General features: G+C 41.1%; 1 protein-coding gene across 3 annotated transcripts in view; it reads right to left on the bottom strand.

The window, feature by feature from the left end:
- The window catches only part of CDK14 (cyclin dependent kinase 14), a 548,605-nt gene extending 536,788 nt beyond the window's left edge, over nucleotides 1–11,817 (bottom strand). For all 3 annotated transcript variants that reach the window (XM_045828168.1, XM_045828169.1, XM_045828170.1), the window contains exons 1-2: nucleotides 11,390–11,817; nucleotides 4,658–4,689 (exon numbers count right to left, since the gene is read on the bottom strand). In XM_045828168.1, coding sequence (XP_045684124.1) covers nucleotides 4,658–4,689; nucleotides 11,390–11,480 — 123 coding nt within the window. In that variant the 5' untranslated portion in view covers nucleotides 11,481–11,817. The remainder of the gene's footprint in view (nucleotides 1–4,657; nucleotides 4,690–11,389) is intronic.
- Between the last annotated feature and the right edge of the window lie 2,331 nt (nucleotides 11,818–14,148).

Raw genomic sequence — 14,148 nt, forward strand, 5'->3', positions numbered from 1 at the left:
CTAGTACAATGAAGTCATCATTGTTGATGCATATGAACAGTGTTCCAGTCCACTCTCCTTGGCTGCCAGGTTACACTGATGTCATGCAAACTGTTCTTGTTATATTAACAACGGCTGGACTTTTTTCCAGACATAAGTCATCATATCTCACAAAATTATTACACTGAGCAGATAGGAAGCAAGTTAACCTATAAGAAGGCACCTGAAGAAGTTTACAGATCAGATGTAAAAATGTGAAGTTATTTGATAGGCTCTGTACACATTTATCTGATATACAAAAGATAAAGTAGCTGGATAACACCAAAATGTGTTGGCAGCCCCTGACACTTTGCAAACATGAAATAACTGAGCACAGAGAATAATTAAACTCATAAATGACCACCCATTTTTTTTCAAACAAATAAGGACTTAACTTTCTGGATCATATACTGTAAACAAATAAAACTCTTTGCATTTTGAAGGTTTATTTCAATCACTAAAATTTCTGTATTTCTCCCCAAAAAGTCAAGCACAGTCGACACTTTGTTCTGACTGAGCTAAAATAACAGAAGCATGAAGCAGAGCTAAAACTAAACAATTTAACCTCTTAATTTAGGCACAGAACCATTCATGAACTGCTGTGGCTTTAGACTTTTCCAAGTCTTTCTATACATATATATTTACATTTAATTGGAGCTTTTTGCTTCCAAAGTTCAAATGGTTTTAATGTGGTGATTTCACATTGGGGCAGATTAACTGTACTTGTGACCTTTTACATTTTAGATATCATTACTATTTTAAAACAAATGAAATTTAAAAAATAAGATTCAAAAATTCACCAGAAGTCACAGTGTAGCCAGTGTTCATTCTTCCTGGGAAGAAAGGAGCCACCAAGGGGACACGCCATGGCCATTCATGGGGGGGCCAAAGGTGAGAAAGAAATTTGGAAAGTTCTGCAATAGTATCACAGACAGGAAGTTGACACTTACTAGGAGCTCTCATCACAATGTCACCACAAAGACTGTGTGCCCTTTAAGCCATGACACAAAACAGCAACCTGCTTTCATCCTGCAATCTGGCCGAAGCATCTGTCTCTCCAGCTACTATTTACTTAGCCCCTTCATTTTAGCCGTGTGCTGGGTCAAACCCTACGTCTCCCAACAGCAGAGAGTTCTGTGGGGAAAAACAATAAAAGGACAAACTAAAACCAATAAAACTTATTTGGAATATCCTTATGATGAGTTTGTCCACCTCAAATGTGTGGATTAAACCCACAGGACATAAAATGCTTCACATTTTAATCAGGACCCAGATACACAATGAATGAAAGGCAAAATGATCATTCTTAGAACATCCTCTCTCCAAATACAATGACTTCAGCAAAACTCCCTATTCTAACAGAAGTGCTATCAGTGTAACAGTCCAAGACCCACAGTACTTAACTTCCAGAGCACCTCATTTTTCTCTCTGCAAGCATTTGCACACAGTTCCTGAATGTAATTCCAAGCTGTTTATGAAAATTAACAGTCATGGTATTTCAGCCTATTTAAGAACAAGTAAATGAACATTTTTCAAACAGGTCCCTATTTTTTTTCTTCTCCTCAAGGTCAAACATGTGTACACACCCTAGAAAAATCCTCTACGTAAATCAGCCAGTAGCAACTAAACTCAGCTCCAGGCACACTGGAGGAGGCCACTCCTTTAGACCAGGAGCCCTCCCACTCATGAAGACGGAGAAGGGAGGAAGCTGCCACACCTCTCTGCCCATCTAAGAAGCTGACCCTGGCCTGGGTTTTAAGACTCAAGTCCTGTGTGAATTCCAACACACAGCAGAGCTCCCCCCACTTTGAGAGGAAGAACACAAAACAAGTTCAAAAAACTTCTATCACTATAATCTGAAGACTATCTTAAAAGAAGTCATGACTTCCTGTTTATATAACTACTTTATGCTCTTTTCTGACCTTGGTAAAACTATAATTTTATGTTGATTACTACACAGGATGCTACCATACACCTAAGCATAGAAAGCAACTTGAAGACCAGTCTTAACCGATTGATTTTACAAATAAGAATGGAACCCTGGGTAAATTAAATGGCTGGCCCCAAAACGTAGGAACCAGCAAACGAGAAGTCACTTTGTTTGACATTCAGCTCAACACTCTTCTTATTGGCAACAGATATTTACTCTCATTCCAGTTACTGAATGTTTACCACATTCAAAACACCTGAGGGATTACAGAGCCGCATGCAGTCATCCTCTGAAGGAACATGAAACACGGCAGGTTTTAGACAATATTCTCACAGTTTTAACTACTGTGAAAATCACCAAAAAAGCCTTATATGGAATTGTAGAGGAATATTTGAAAATAACTCTCCTCAGAGCCCCATTTCTTCATTTCGAACTAAATCCTTCATCCTCCTGGTAGCCCTCCCAACTGGAGAAGGTGGATGTTGCGGCAAGAGCATGGGTGTGGAGGAGAAGGAAGACCAGGACAATGATAAAACCAATTCAGAGACAGGTACTTTGCGCCCATCACAATTCTGGAACCTTTGTAAACTGAGCTTATTCAACCCTCACAACAATTCTGTAACAGGAAAGGGTCTGTCAACGGCTCGAGAGGGTGGCTGAGTTAGGGTTTATTTATACACAGGCATGCCTTCACTACCACTGCCTCCCAGGCCCTGGCCCTGGGTCCTCTCCTGACTACCTGGAAACCACCTGGCCCCTCTGGACCTCAGTTTCTTCATCTGTGAGATGACGAAGGGGCCCCATGACCTCCACGGTCTCTTCCAGAGACCTACTGATGTGAGGTATTTATCCAACCTCTTGTGGTAGAGAGGAAGGAATACACTCTGTAAAAGCTATGGATAAATTTTCCTCAAATTACAAAATCCAGACTTTGAGTGTGCAGAGGTTTAGGGGTAATGGGGGGTGGGTGGGTAGTTGTGGGTTTGATAGCTTCATCGTTAACTTTCATCTAGGCTCCAGCCTCAGGTGATTTTGAAAGCCACGTGTCACAGCCACAGGACAGAAGAACGTGCAATTGTGAACAACGGTATTTAAACAAGACGAGGGCTTTTTTACAACCCTAATGATGATTAGGAGTCATCTGTAAAAACACAGGAAAATGACATGTTTGTCACAGGTTAGAAGGAAAAAAGCAGGATATAATATGTGGACTATGGGTTGTTTTTTTGTTTTTTGGTTGGTTTTTTTTTTTTGCTTGTTTTTTAATATGAGGAAAGAAGCAAGAACTTTCAACAATGGTTGTAACTGGATAATAGGATTTGGGAGATTTTTTCTTTCTCCTTTTCCTTATATTTCTTTTTTATGTGATCTTAAATTACCTCCATAATTAGAGGAGAGACTTTTCTTTATAAAGAAAGAAAAGGTACCCAATATTCTCACACTGGTTTCTTCTGAGAAGAAAGAAAATGCTTTCCTAACAACATCTCGGTTAACACTGCCGAAATTCCTGAAATGCAGGTTTAGGGAAAACATCATTATTACCTGCTACACATGGGCAAGAACAGATTCTTCTATCGCTTCCAGCCTGGAGTAACTAAGTTTCATAGGATGTTTCAGGAATGCTGGCAGGGGAAGTTGCTCTGCAGTCCAGGACGCACAGCTTCGAAGAGCTGGGCCCGGAAAAAGAACAGGTGCAGCTGACAGAGCAGCAGGCCGTGAGAGCCCAAGGACGCTGGCCCCGCCCAGAAATCCCAGTCTGAGCGGGTTCTCCCTGGATGGTCCTGCCCTGCACCACAACCAGCCACATGGCCAAGGGGACTTTCTGTGAGCACAAATGTCCTTTCCTCCCTGAAGCACTACAGCAAAGGTAGCATATCCCATGGATCCCACAGCTGTTAAATCATCACACCAAACTACTCTACGCTTTCATTAGGCCTCAGGATAAGCACACCGTGTAGATACATCTGTGTTCATACATAAACACACAATAAATATGTATAACATGTGGCCCAGTTTACAACACAGATCAATTACTGTGGTTTTGGACGGCGACAGTGAACCACCACTCTACAGCACTCTTGAGAGCGTTTTGTAAACACATTATTTCTCTGGTGACTCCCACTGATACAGAAAAAACTCAGGAAAGAGTGCAATTGAAAAATCACATTCACAATGCTATTAATTACCTCTGCCTGACTTGAACAGGGTTTTTTTTGCTACTTTGTAGCAGGTAGATAAAGGCAGATCTGATATACAAAGAATAGGAAAACTAGAACAGGAAAAGTCAGCTCCTCCTCTGGGAGTCTGAGAGACGATCTGTGGCGTCAACAGCGCATCACACCCTGGTTCAGAGGAGGTCTGCGAGGAGCTGAGGAGCCGAGGGGCCCGGCTCCCCCCAGCTCCAGACCTGTCCTGAGCGCGCGCATCGCCCTGGGCTGGGCAGCACTGCTGCCACTGAGAAGGCAACGCCACCGAGGCCTGCAGTGTCCTTTGTGTGTCTGTTAATTTAAAAAGACATATTTCTGTTCATTCACTTGACTGAGCATTTAAAATCAGAAAACAGTATGATGTAACTATAGGGACATCATCCCTTGTTGGGTTTTTTTAAAGGCATTTATTTTTCTGTTTCTAAGTGCAAAGTTGGCACCTATTGACTTGACCTGACAGTAATTAAATACATCTAACATTAGATAAAGAAATTTAACCTACCTCGTCAAAGGTGGTGTCGTCTTTCTTCAAAGCTGCAAAATAAAAAGGGAAAGTAAACAGTTATTGTGAAACATCTCAAAGAGACCAGGTATCTAAATTCTAGAAAACAGAAGGAATACCAAAGCAGTATGGTGTTTTCATTTCAAAAGTAAAAGTGTACCCCAACCTGAATAACAATGTTACAATACAAAGATGAAAACTGCAAATGAGAGAGAAAATTACCCAGCATGCATCTTTGCAAAACACTCTCATAGGTATGTAAATGATACTGTCCTCCCAAGTAGGGAAAAGAAGTATGCATATCTCTCCCTTAACTTCTTTCATAGGAAAATGTTTAAATGGAACTATGAAAGAATCAAAAAGTAATATTAAAGAAATTTCCCTTGAACTTCTGGTTTTTGAGCACATATCATTATGCATGGTAAATGGTCCTCCCAAACCGACAGTATGGCCCCCAGTCTGCACAGTACCCTGAATGAAATTTTCATACTGAGAGAAGTTTAAATATGGTGATGAAAGACCCAGCATGTACAGTCAGCACTGCAGAGACATAACTCAAACATTTTAACATGAGAGGTTTTATAACAAAGTATCAACACAGGAAGCAATACATTCATAGTATCTTATAGGAACTAGTGAATACTCGAAATATATTTTAAATGTACATGGCTTCAGAACTGGAAAAGAAAAAAAGAAGTATTTCATGAATAGCTGGCAAACCCCAAGTTCCTTAAGTCCTACAATTCCTTAGAATGTTTCACACTAAGGTAATGCACAAAGTAGCTAAATTAGCTGAAACCACTCATTGGAGAAATGTTTCAAATTTATGGAATTGTGCATAGGCACTTATGGTCTACACACTGGTTAGTTCCACTCCACTGAGAAGTACCTGGGTAGCTCTTACTGAGAAAGCCACGTTCTGACAAAAGCAAGGGAAAGCAAATTATTTTGGCAATTGAGCTCTGAGACAAGTCATGGGCCTAAACTGAAATATCATATCAAAGGTTATATTATATAGTCTAACAATCTTAAAGACATCATTTTTTCCTGTTTCATACTATAAATTTGTCTTTTTTAAAACATCAATAAGTATGTGGTTGTGGAGGTGTGTGTGTCAAGGGGGATGAGGGCAGGTTGAGGGACAGAGAATGTTTCTGAAAGTTTAATTCTTAGTCGCCTCCTTTCCCTACTTCCTTTATTTGAGAACAATTTCTTCTCAGTGGAAAATTAGAAGACAGCCTTTTCTTACATACAATCATATATTTTATTATGTATTTGATTAAACTTACATTAAATCTAAAATAACCTATTTCCATCAAAATGATAGAAATGATAGAAATACACGGTGGAAAAAATGTAGGTTTACAGTTGTGAGTACACGAACAGAGTATATTCTCGTATTATTTTTATTAATTATTGTATTATTTTCCATACAAACAACTGTGAACCTACTTTTGCTACACCCAGTATATAAGATCCTAGATGTTTTTGATGGTTAGTGTTCACTCTCAATCGTTAAATTTTAACTCAGAATGTAAAACCCCTCCTCTGGAAGGCTCTCTTTAAGCACCAGTCAACAGTCTTGCTGGACTATACCCCTCGCTCAAACCAAGGCCTGTCCTTCTTTAATTAACATACTTGACTACTGATTCCACTACAAAATATTAATGGCCTTTGTAAATATAGACAAGTGGGTCTATCTTAAAAAAAACAACAACAACATTTTTCTGGAATAAGAAATGATTAGGTCATTGACTCCAAATATAAAGTCAATTAACCTACCATATTTAACAAAGATTAATGGAAAACATTATGTGGCTACCACACAAGAGACAAACAGCAGCAAGCTTATAATTCACAATACAAACTCTTACACATATTTACTTTGGACATGATAAAAGTTCTGGAAATTTAGCCATGGTTTTTCTTAAGCAAAGTATCCAATAAAAGCCACAGCTGATACTATCCCTTAGAGAAGTGCAAATATGGAATGAAGACCCTCAAGATGAGAGATGAAGAAAGGAGAAAGCTAGAATGTCTTCAACGCTCAGAGTGAACTGTTTTCTTCTTGCCCTGAGGTCCTGCCAATTCCTTCAACATTCTAGATAAAGAAGTGGGGTCTGTAAATAGAAAAGGAGGAAATAGAAGAGGGGATTGCAGGTGTATTTTCTAAGATGTAAGTGCAGAAGCCAGACTCTCTCCCCCGGATACTACACTTTTCTCAAACCCTGGATACTAGAGGTGGGAATGTTTTAAGACCTACCGCTTCATTGAAACCCTCCATTACTAGACTGACACATTACACAGTTTCTTCTAAATACTGAATCATTGCCCTGAATAACAGTTAATAGTAACAACAATGGCCAAGTAAAGGTGTCATTTCAAAATATTTATCAGGTCACTGATGACCTAAACAAGCACACAATGTCTTATTTTTTATTACATTCCGTGACTGTCATTAATCCTTCACACAAATGTAAGCCCACAATTGCCTTCAGGGATGTCATGGAGTAATAAGCACATTACATGCTTCTGGGTTAACAGAGGGGCATGTATTAAACCATTTAAGGTAATCAGATATTCTAATCCGTCCTCTGCTCAGACACTGCTTGCTCTAAAAAGCTTTCCATTATCTCACCAAGACTCAAGTGGTGCCCCTCCTATGTTCTTCAGTAGCAAATCACGCTATTCTTCAAGGTAGCATTTTTTACTCTATACATATTGCCAGTCTCATTCATTGGCCTGTCTTCTCTCAAAGTCCTGAGGACAAGGACCAGCAACAATGGTCACGGAATCTGAAAGCTAGAGTAGTATCTAGAACATAGGAGGTACTCAACAATTATTTGTTGAATTAAATGAGTTACACAAGGATACCTCAATGGCAAAAAGGCAACACCTTACATTTCGAGGCACTTGAAAGTTTTGACATACGAAAACCATACACTATTCTCTCCTATGAAAGGATCCTAGATGTGAATTCCATTTCATAGTTTTCAAATTCCAATCTTTTGAAACGACATTGGGAGAGGTACAACAGTTAAATTTCATCTGACCCTTCAACCTTACCGTCCTCTTTTCTGACAGGATGGACTTATCCAGTGACAACTGGCCTCTAGAATTACACGCTGACGGCACATGGTAACAAACCCAAAAATTCATTTGACTCCTTAAAAATTAAAAATTCATTTAACCACAGACTCTTCCTTTGACTCAGTTCTCACAAAAACTCTTCTAAAGAAATGGTATACATGGGTTTCATCTCACATATCACAGAGTATAAACTTCTGTTCTCTCAGAAAAAAATCCAAATAAAGGTGAAGAAATGCATTCAAATGAATATGAAGAAATGTCAGTTGGACCTTAATCTTACACCAGATATTTCAGAAAGCTTTTCTCCTTTTGACTGATATTCAAAAAGAAAAAAAGAAAAAAAAGAGGAAATAGATTTTAATATAAATGTCTTGAACAATTAGCAAATTCCATTTTGTCTTTGTTTATGCTAACTTAAATTTTTAAAAAGCAGGACAACTGTAGTAATTTCTAAATAAGTCCACATGCTGACACTATGGATTTAGCAGAAAACCATAAATACTACTGAAATCAGTGGATGACTCTGAAATTCAATTACCCCCATATTGTAAAAAAACCATAGCTGTGTAATAGTCACTCCCTGGCAGATGTCATAAATTAGAGTGCGATGCCTTGAAAGCCAATGTGTTTTATTAGACCTTTTATAATACAGTGATCTCAGATTAGCTGTATTTGAGGTGGGCAGTGACCAAGCTGGCATGCCCTTTCATGTAGGAATAATTTACACATTAGCATTGCCACTTTTATATAGTCAGAATTATTAATAAACCTTTATTAGATATCACATACTTTCAAAAATAGCCTTTATTTTCTTATGGCTAGACATTAATACTGTACACTTTTTCGTACGCTTTTGAATCATACTAAAAAAGCAAAATAAAGTTGCTATGTTTACTTCAAAAGCCATCACATATTAGTTAAAGGGAACAAATATATTGTAATGTTAGATTATTCAGTAGGAGCAAGCACTTCTTCTTTTATCTCCTCCTGAAGCATCAATGAAGAAAGGAGGAAGACAGGGGATAAACAAAAAAAAACTGGACAGAATAATAAGCCTCCAGCAACGATTTCCACTATGTGACAGATATTACACTAGATATTTTATGTACTTCATCTGATTTAATCTTCAAGATAACCTTAAAAAATGTTTACAACCGAGACCTCTGAGGTTTACAGAAACTCTGCTAGTTGCCCAAGGTGCACAGCAAGCAGAGAAAAATGGGCTCAACCCCAGACCAGCCCAACTCTAAAACCAATCTTATTTCCAGCCTGGCTCTACTGTAAAGTCGGTGGCCACTTCTTCCCTTACTTATCTTGCTTTCCACTTAGAAAATAATTATGTCAGTATGATGGAATATGCAATCACGAATAATGATATTAAATGATATTAACATATTATGAACATCTATTGAGTCTTTATTACATACCACACAGGACCTCACATGTATTATTTCACTAAATGCCAATAGCAAAAATCATTTACACATAAAAAAATACCTGAAGCTCAGAAGTTGAGGGACCTGTCCAAGGTCACTCTGTTCCAAGTGGAAACACCAGAAATCCCAAGTGCGTCTGACACACAGCCCACAACACCCTTAATCTATGCACTGTATAATCCCATTGTAAACCTCAATTCAACAGCCTCCAGGACCTTCAAAACCCTTAAGTAATCAGATTGATTTCACTGACTTTTTATTTTGCAAAGAAAACATCAACAAAATACATAGATAACAAAGATTTACATTTCTGTAATGCTACTTCTAATAAATGCCTTGAGCTTAATATTCAATCATAATCACTTTAAATCTCTTTATCTCCTTTTACAGTATTCCACAATGAGAGCTGCTGTTCAGAATCAAGATCTTCATCAGTACAATCACCAGTTATGTTTACTGCACTGTACTGTTTCTGGAAGGAAGTAAAATATAATAGATCTTAGAAGACACTTTAACAAGAGTCAGACTCAAAAGGAGTTTCACATCACTAAATCTCAGGATCCTAGAAGGTCCAATTAACTATAATACCCCGTTTGACAGCACTGTAGTTAACCCAAATTTTACTGATTGCCGATCAAATTCTTGAAATTATTTAAACAGAAGGATTTTTATATTAATGTTCTTGGTTTCTTACTGAGATTCAAGTGCAATGAATTATTTAACACAAAACTGGAAGAGCTCCAACAGAGTCATTAGCATTAGTAAATATACAGTAAATGTGTTTTAGAACAGGGCTTAATGGACTCCAGAACCGTCTCTGGGACGGTCTGGGTGAGGGGGCTGAAACATCCTCCTGAATAATAAACACCAACTCAACACCTTTCTCTTCCACTCTTCTTGGTTTAAAACTTCATTAGGATGTGCAGACTCTTCATGTGCATCCCTAACCTGTAAAAATGACTAAGTACTGGTTTCATACCATAACCATACAGTCATCTTGGGTAAGATTTTGTATCCTAATACTAAAGTTTAAGTTAAAAACAACAACAAAAAAAAAAAACAAAGAAAACTAAGCACTGACCCACGTTTTCTTTTACTTGAAGAAAGTTTGCATATCTTACAATGCACGTATGCAATGATTTTTAAATAAATGGATTGAAGGATGACTACAATACTCACACACACTCCAGGGTTTTATTTTAAAGAATTAAGCACCTTTTGCTTAATTTCCATTAATGCCCTCATTAACGATGATGACAAGTTAAACAAATGAAACAAAAGCTAGAAGGCTTCTTAGGGGCTCTACGAGGTTATTTTTAGTGCCAGCACTATTTTCTGGCTGAAGGCAGTTACCTGTGTGTATGAAAGTTATGCTAGAGGTGGTAGCCACTGTCTTAGAGTTTAAAATGGTTTTCTAAGGCCAACCCTAGAGATCTAGCAAACCCATTCCACGTGATCCTGTTGTCACCCTGCTAAAATCTGTCACATGGATTTATTCTTAAATGTCCTAAACATTTCTCAGTCGGTTTTTATTTGTTGGTCAGTTGTTTGGCTGGTTGAAAGACAATAGCCCCGGAGCTCTAATAAATGGAAGTTTGAGAGACATTCCTAAATGTTCCGACAAGTTCACGGCGCGCATTTCTCTGCAGCAAATGGAAAAATTCAGAGACCTGGGGACTGAACACCCAAATCTCGCTTTCGAGGACCTGAAGTACCGAACAAAAGGTCCCAAGGTATCTGTCCCACTTCTCTTTAGATTAGCTGTGTTAAACAATACCAAGACACAACTGAACGTTTCGCCAATTTCCAAAGCTAAATTATTGACTAAACACCCAATACCAAAGACTGCGCGGAAAAAATAACTGGCCCACGCGGCCGCAGAGTCCCGTGTGTGTCTGGGGCCGGGGCGTCACTTCGCCTGTCCCCCGCGGGCGCGAAAGCCTCAGCGTAGTGTCGAGGACACGAAACCCAAATTGCAGGCTTAAGATCATCCACAAATGAAACCCCACATCCTGAAAGAAAAGGGTGTCTCTCCTTTCCGTCATCAGCCCCTCGCCCCGGTCCCGGGCACTGTTCCCTCTACCATACGTGTGCAGCTCAGTGCACCCCACGGGAGCCCCGGGTGGCCACGGCGTTGCTGGTGCTAGAAGCGCGGGGCTGAACGAGCGGGCGCGGGGTTAGGTGCCCTGGGCAGCGCGCCACTCACCGATGCGACTGAAACTCTCTGACAAAGTTCTCCGCAACTTCTTCATCTTGCCGATCTTCTCGGCCGGCTGCGGTTCAATGAGATCGCACATCTGGGCGACACCGGGCCACAGCAACTTCCCCAAACTGGTCCAGAGCGGAGCGCAGACAACGAGAGCGCGGCGCGGGGAAGGCGGCTCCTCCTCCTCCTCCACCTCCTCCTCCTCCGGCCGGGAGGCGACGCTCAGGGCTCGGGAGGCGAGCGGCGAGCTGCAGGCTCGGCTCAGGCCTGTGCCACCGCTGGGCAGGCGGGGGCGTTCTACGTGGTGCCGGGGGCGGCCACGATTGCCGCGGCCGTGGTGGCTGTGCACAGCACCGCCGCCGCCCGGCTCATTTTCCCTCCTTTGTAACCCGGAGCGGCTCTGCCGGCAGTGGGGGCGGTGCAGCCGGAGGCGAAGAGGGGGTGGGCGGGGGACAAAGTGCGGGAGCCTGGGGTCTCCGAGGGCGCAGGGCTAGGACCTGAGCATTCCCAGCAGCTTTCCGGCGCTCAGGTGAAAGAGCCACGGCTTGGAACTGCGGCCGCCCGGCCCCGCCCTCCTCGCCCTTGCTGCCGTCTCCCCCGCCCTCCCTCCCTTCGGGCGACGGCCGCTGGAGCGGGACCCAGGGGTGACCTCGAATCCCTACTCTAAGCCCGCGTCCTCTGCGGCCTCCCCCGCCCCGCTGGTGTCCCCGCAGCGCCCCCTCCAGGGCGCCCCCCACCCTCCTCCCGGAGCCCTGCAGCCCCGCCCTTACTGGAGGATCCGGACTGGCCCTAGGAGGGCCGTGAACCCACAGGGCTAGGAGGCGTCCACGACTGGGGACCGCGTCTGGGACTGTGGAGAGGACACTGAAAGGAAAGGAACTGAGTGTAGATCGTTTTATCTGAGCAGTTTGCTCTCTGCCACGAACGCGTGTGAAAAGAGCGCGGACTTGGGGGGAAAAGGAGGTGGCCACCTCTGCTGCCTCCCATCTGGGGGAGTGGGAAGGCTTCAAGGATACTCTCAGGCTTAACGGTGACTTTTTTTTTTTCTTGATTTTGCCAAGCAAGCTGGGAAGTGGAAGATGCAAAGGGAAAGGTGGGCCTGTTTAGAGCCAAGAGCAAAAGTGGAAGCTTCAACTGTAACCCCGCAAGGCAGGGCTAGGACTGTGTCCTTCATCCCCTGTCACACTGAGCCACAGACATTGGAATGTGGATGTGATTTCTGATATGAACACTCAGTTCTACAGTAAGGAGCAAACAGAAGTCCTTAGTCAATTTCCCATGCTCAGAATATGTTTCTAAACTAGAAGATTTAGAGGCCAGAAAGATTCTGACCTCCTCTTACCCCAACTCAAAAAAATGAACTTTAAAGGGGGGTCAGGGTGGGGGGAGGCAGGAGGTGCTTTATAAAATCCCAGAACAAACAGTTCAGGCAGCAAACACACATCATCTTCATTCCACTAAAAGGAGGGTTCCAAATGTCAGTCTCCCAGGGGAGAGAGGAGGAAGATGGAGGAGGGCCTGAATATGTTGATTTGGGGCCAGCAAACTTCTTATGAATAGAAATTTAGTAATCTTGAGTCATCTGGCTGTGCAACAAGAGCCTGTGAACATGTGACAATGCAGTTTGGTTTAAAGGAAGTTTTGGAGAGTTTGTGTTTTGTTAATAGATCTTTATCTTAAAACAAAAACTAGCCCCCTGCCTTCCTTATATTGTGAGGCAGAACTCAGATTTGTTCTCAGTACTGAGCATATTATAGGGTTTTGATAGACTACAGCTAAAAGACCGGAAGCCAAGCCAAGTGGGAGCCCTGGAGGGTGGGGAATTGCCAGGAAGTCAATATGAGTTCAAATTCAGGGATGTTGGTTACTGGTGACCATATCTGGATGTTACAGACAGCACTAAGTGTGGCCTCAGGCAGAAAAAGTTTCAATTTTATCACTTCCTCAGGTTGGTTAGGGAGAAAGCTATCAGCAGCTAAGAATGAAGACAAAAGCAACCAATCAAATTATTGATGGGTTCTAAGAGTCAACAAAGATAAAGAAATAGTCATTAACTTAATAAACTCTGACTAGTATACTAGTATACTAGTATATATACACTAGTATATGTGGCTGTTCTTTATTTACTCTGAAAATGGCTGTATGTATACATATATTCCTCTGTTTTATCTCCCCAGTATTTAGTATTTACAGATCTTTAAAAGGTCAACCTTTGCTTAAATAAATTATGATATATGCATACAAAGGCATAATAAGCAAACATTTGTAAAAATGAGATAGCTCAATATATACCGATGTATAAAGATATCTAGGGTAAGTGAAAAAAACCCTTTATCATAAGTACATTTTTGTGGGAACAAAAATATACGTGTATACGTTTCTATATACACTGGAAATTTCTGCGGGGAAAAAAGCCAGGATTCTGTTAAATGTGCAAACCCAGAAGAGGAAGAACATTTTCTTTGGCCTTTGAACCTTTAGGTTTAATTTGAATGTTTTACCCAAAGAATGCATTGCTTATAATAATAGAAGTACTAATTTAAAACATTAAAAAATATTTACTTTAGTTTTACCTGCCTCACTCCAAAACTTCAGCTCTCTCACCTCCAAAAATACTTCACCAAATTACAGCACTGTGTCTGGCAGAAGAAACAGCTGGTAGTAATGGACTAGGTAAACTCTGGCAATTGTGAATAACCAACTTCCCACGATATGCTTATCTGCTTCCTTTGTTGATTTATATGTTAAAATGACTGGTT

The sequence above is a fragment of the Phyllostomus hastatus genome, unplaced genomic scaffold (genome assembly GCF_019186645.2).
Source record: "Phyllostomus hastatus isolate PE091 unplaced genomic scaffold, TTU_PhHast_1.1 phas_scaffold_78, whole genome shotgun sequence".
In the NCBI taxonomy this organism is placed as follows: domain Eukaryota; kingdom Metazoa; phylum Chordata; class Mammalia; order Chiroptera; family Phyllostomidae; genus Phyllostomus; species Phyllostomus hastatus.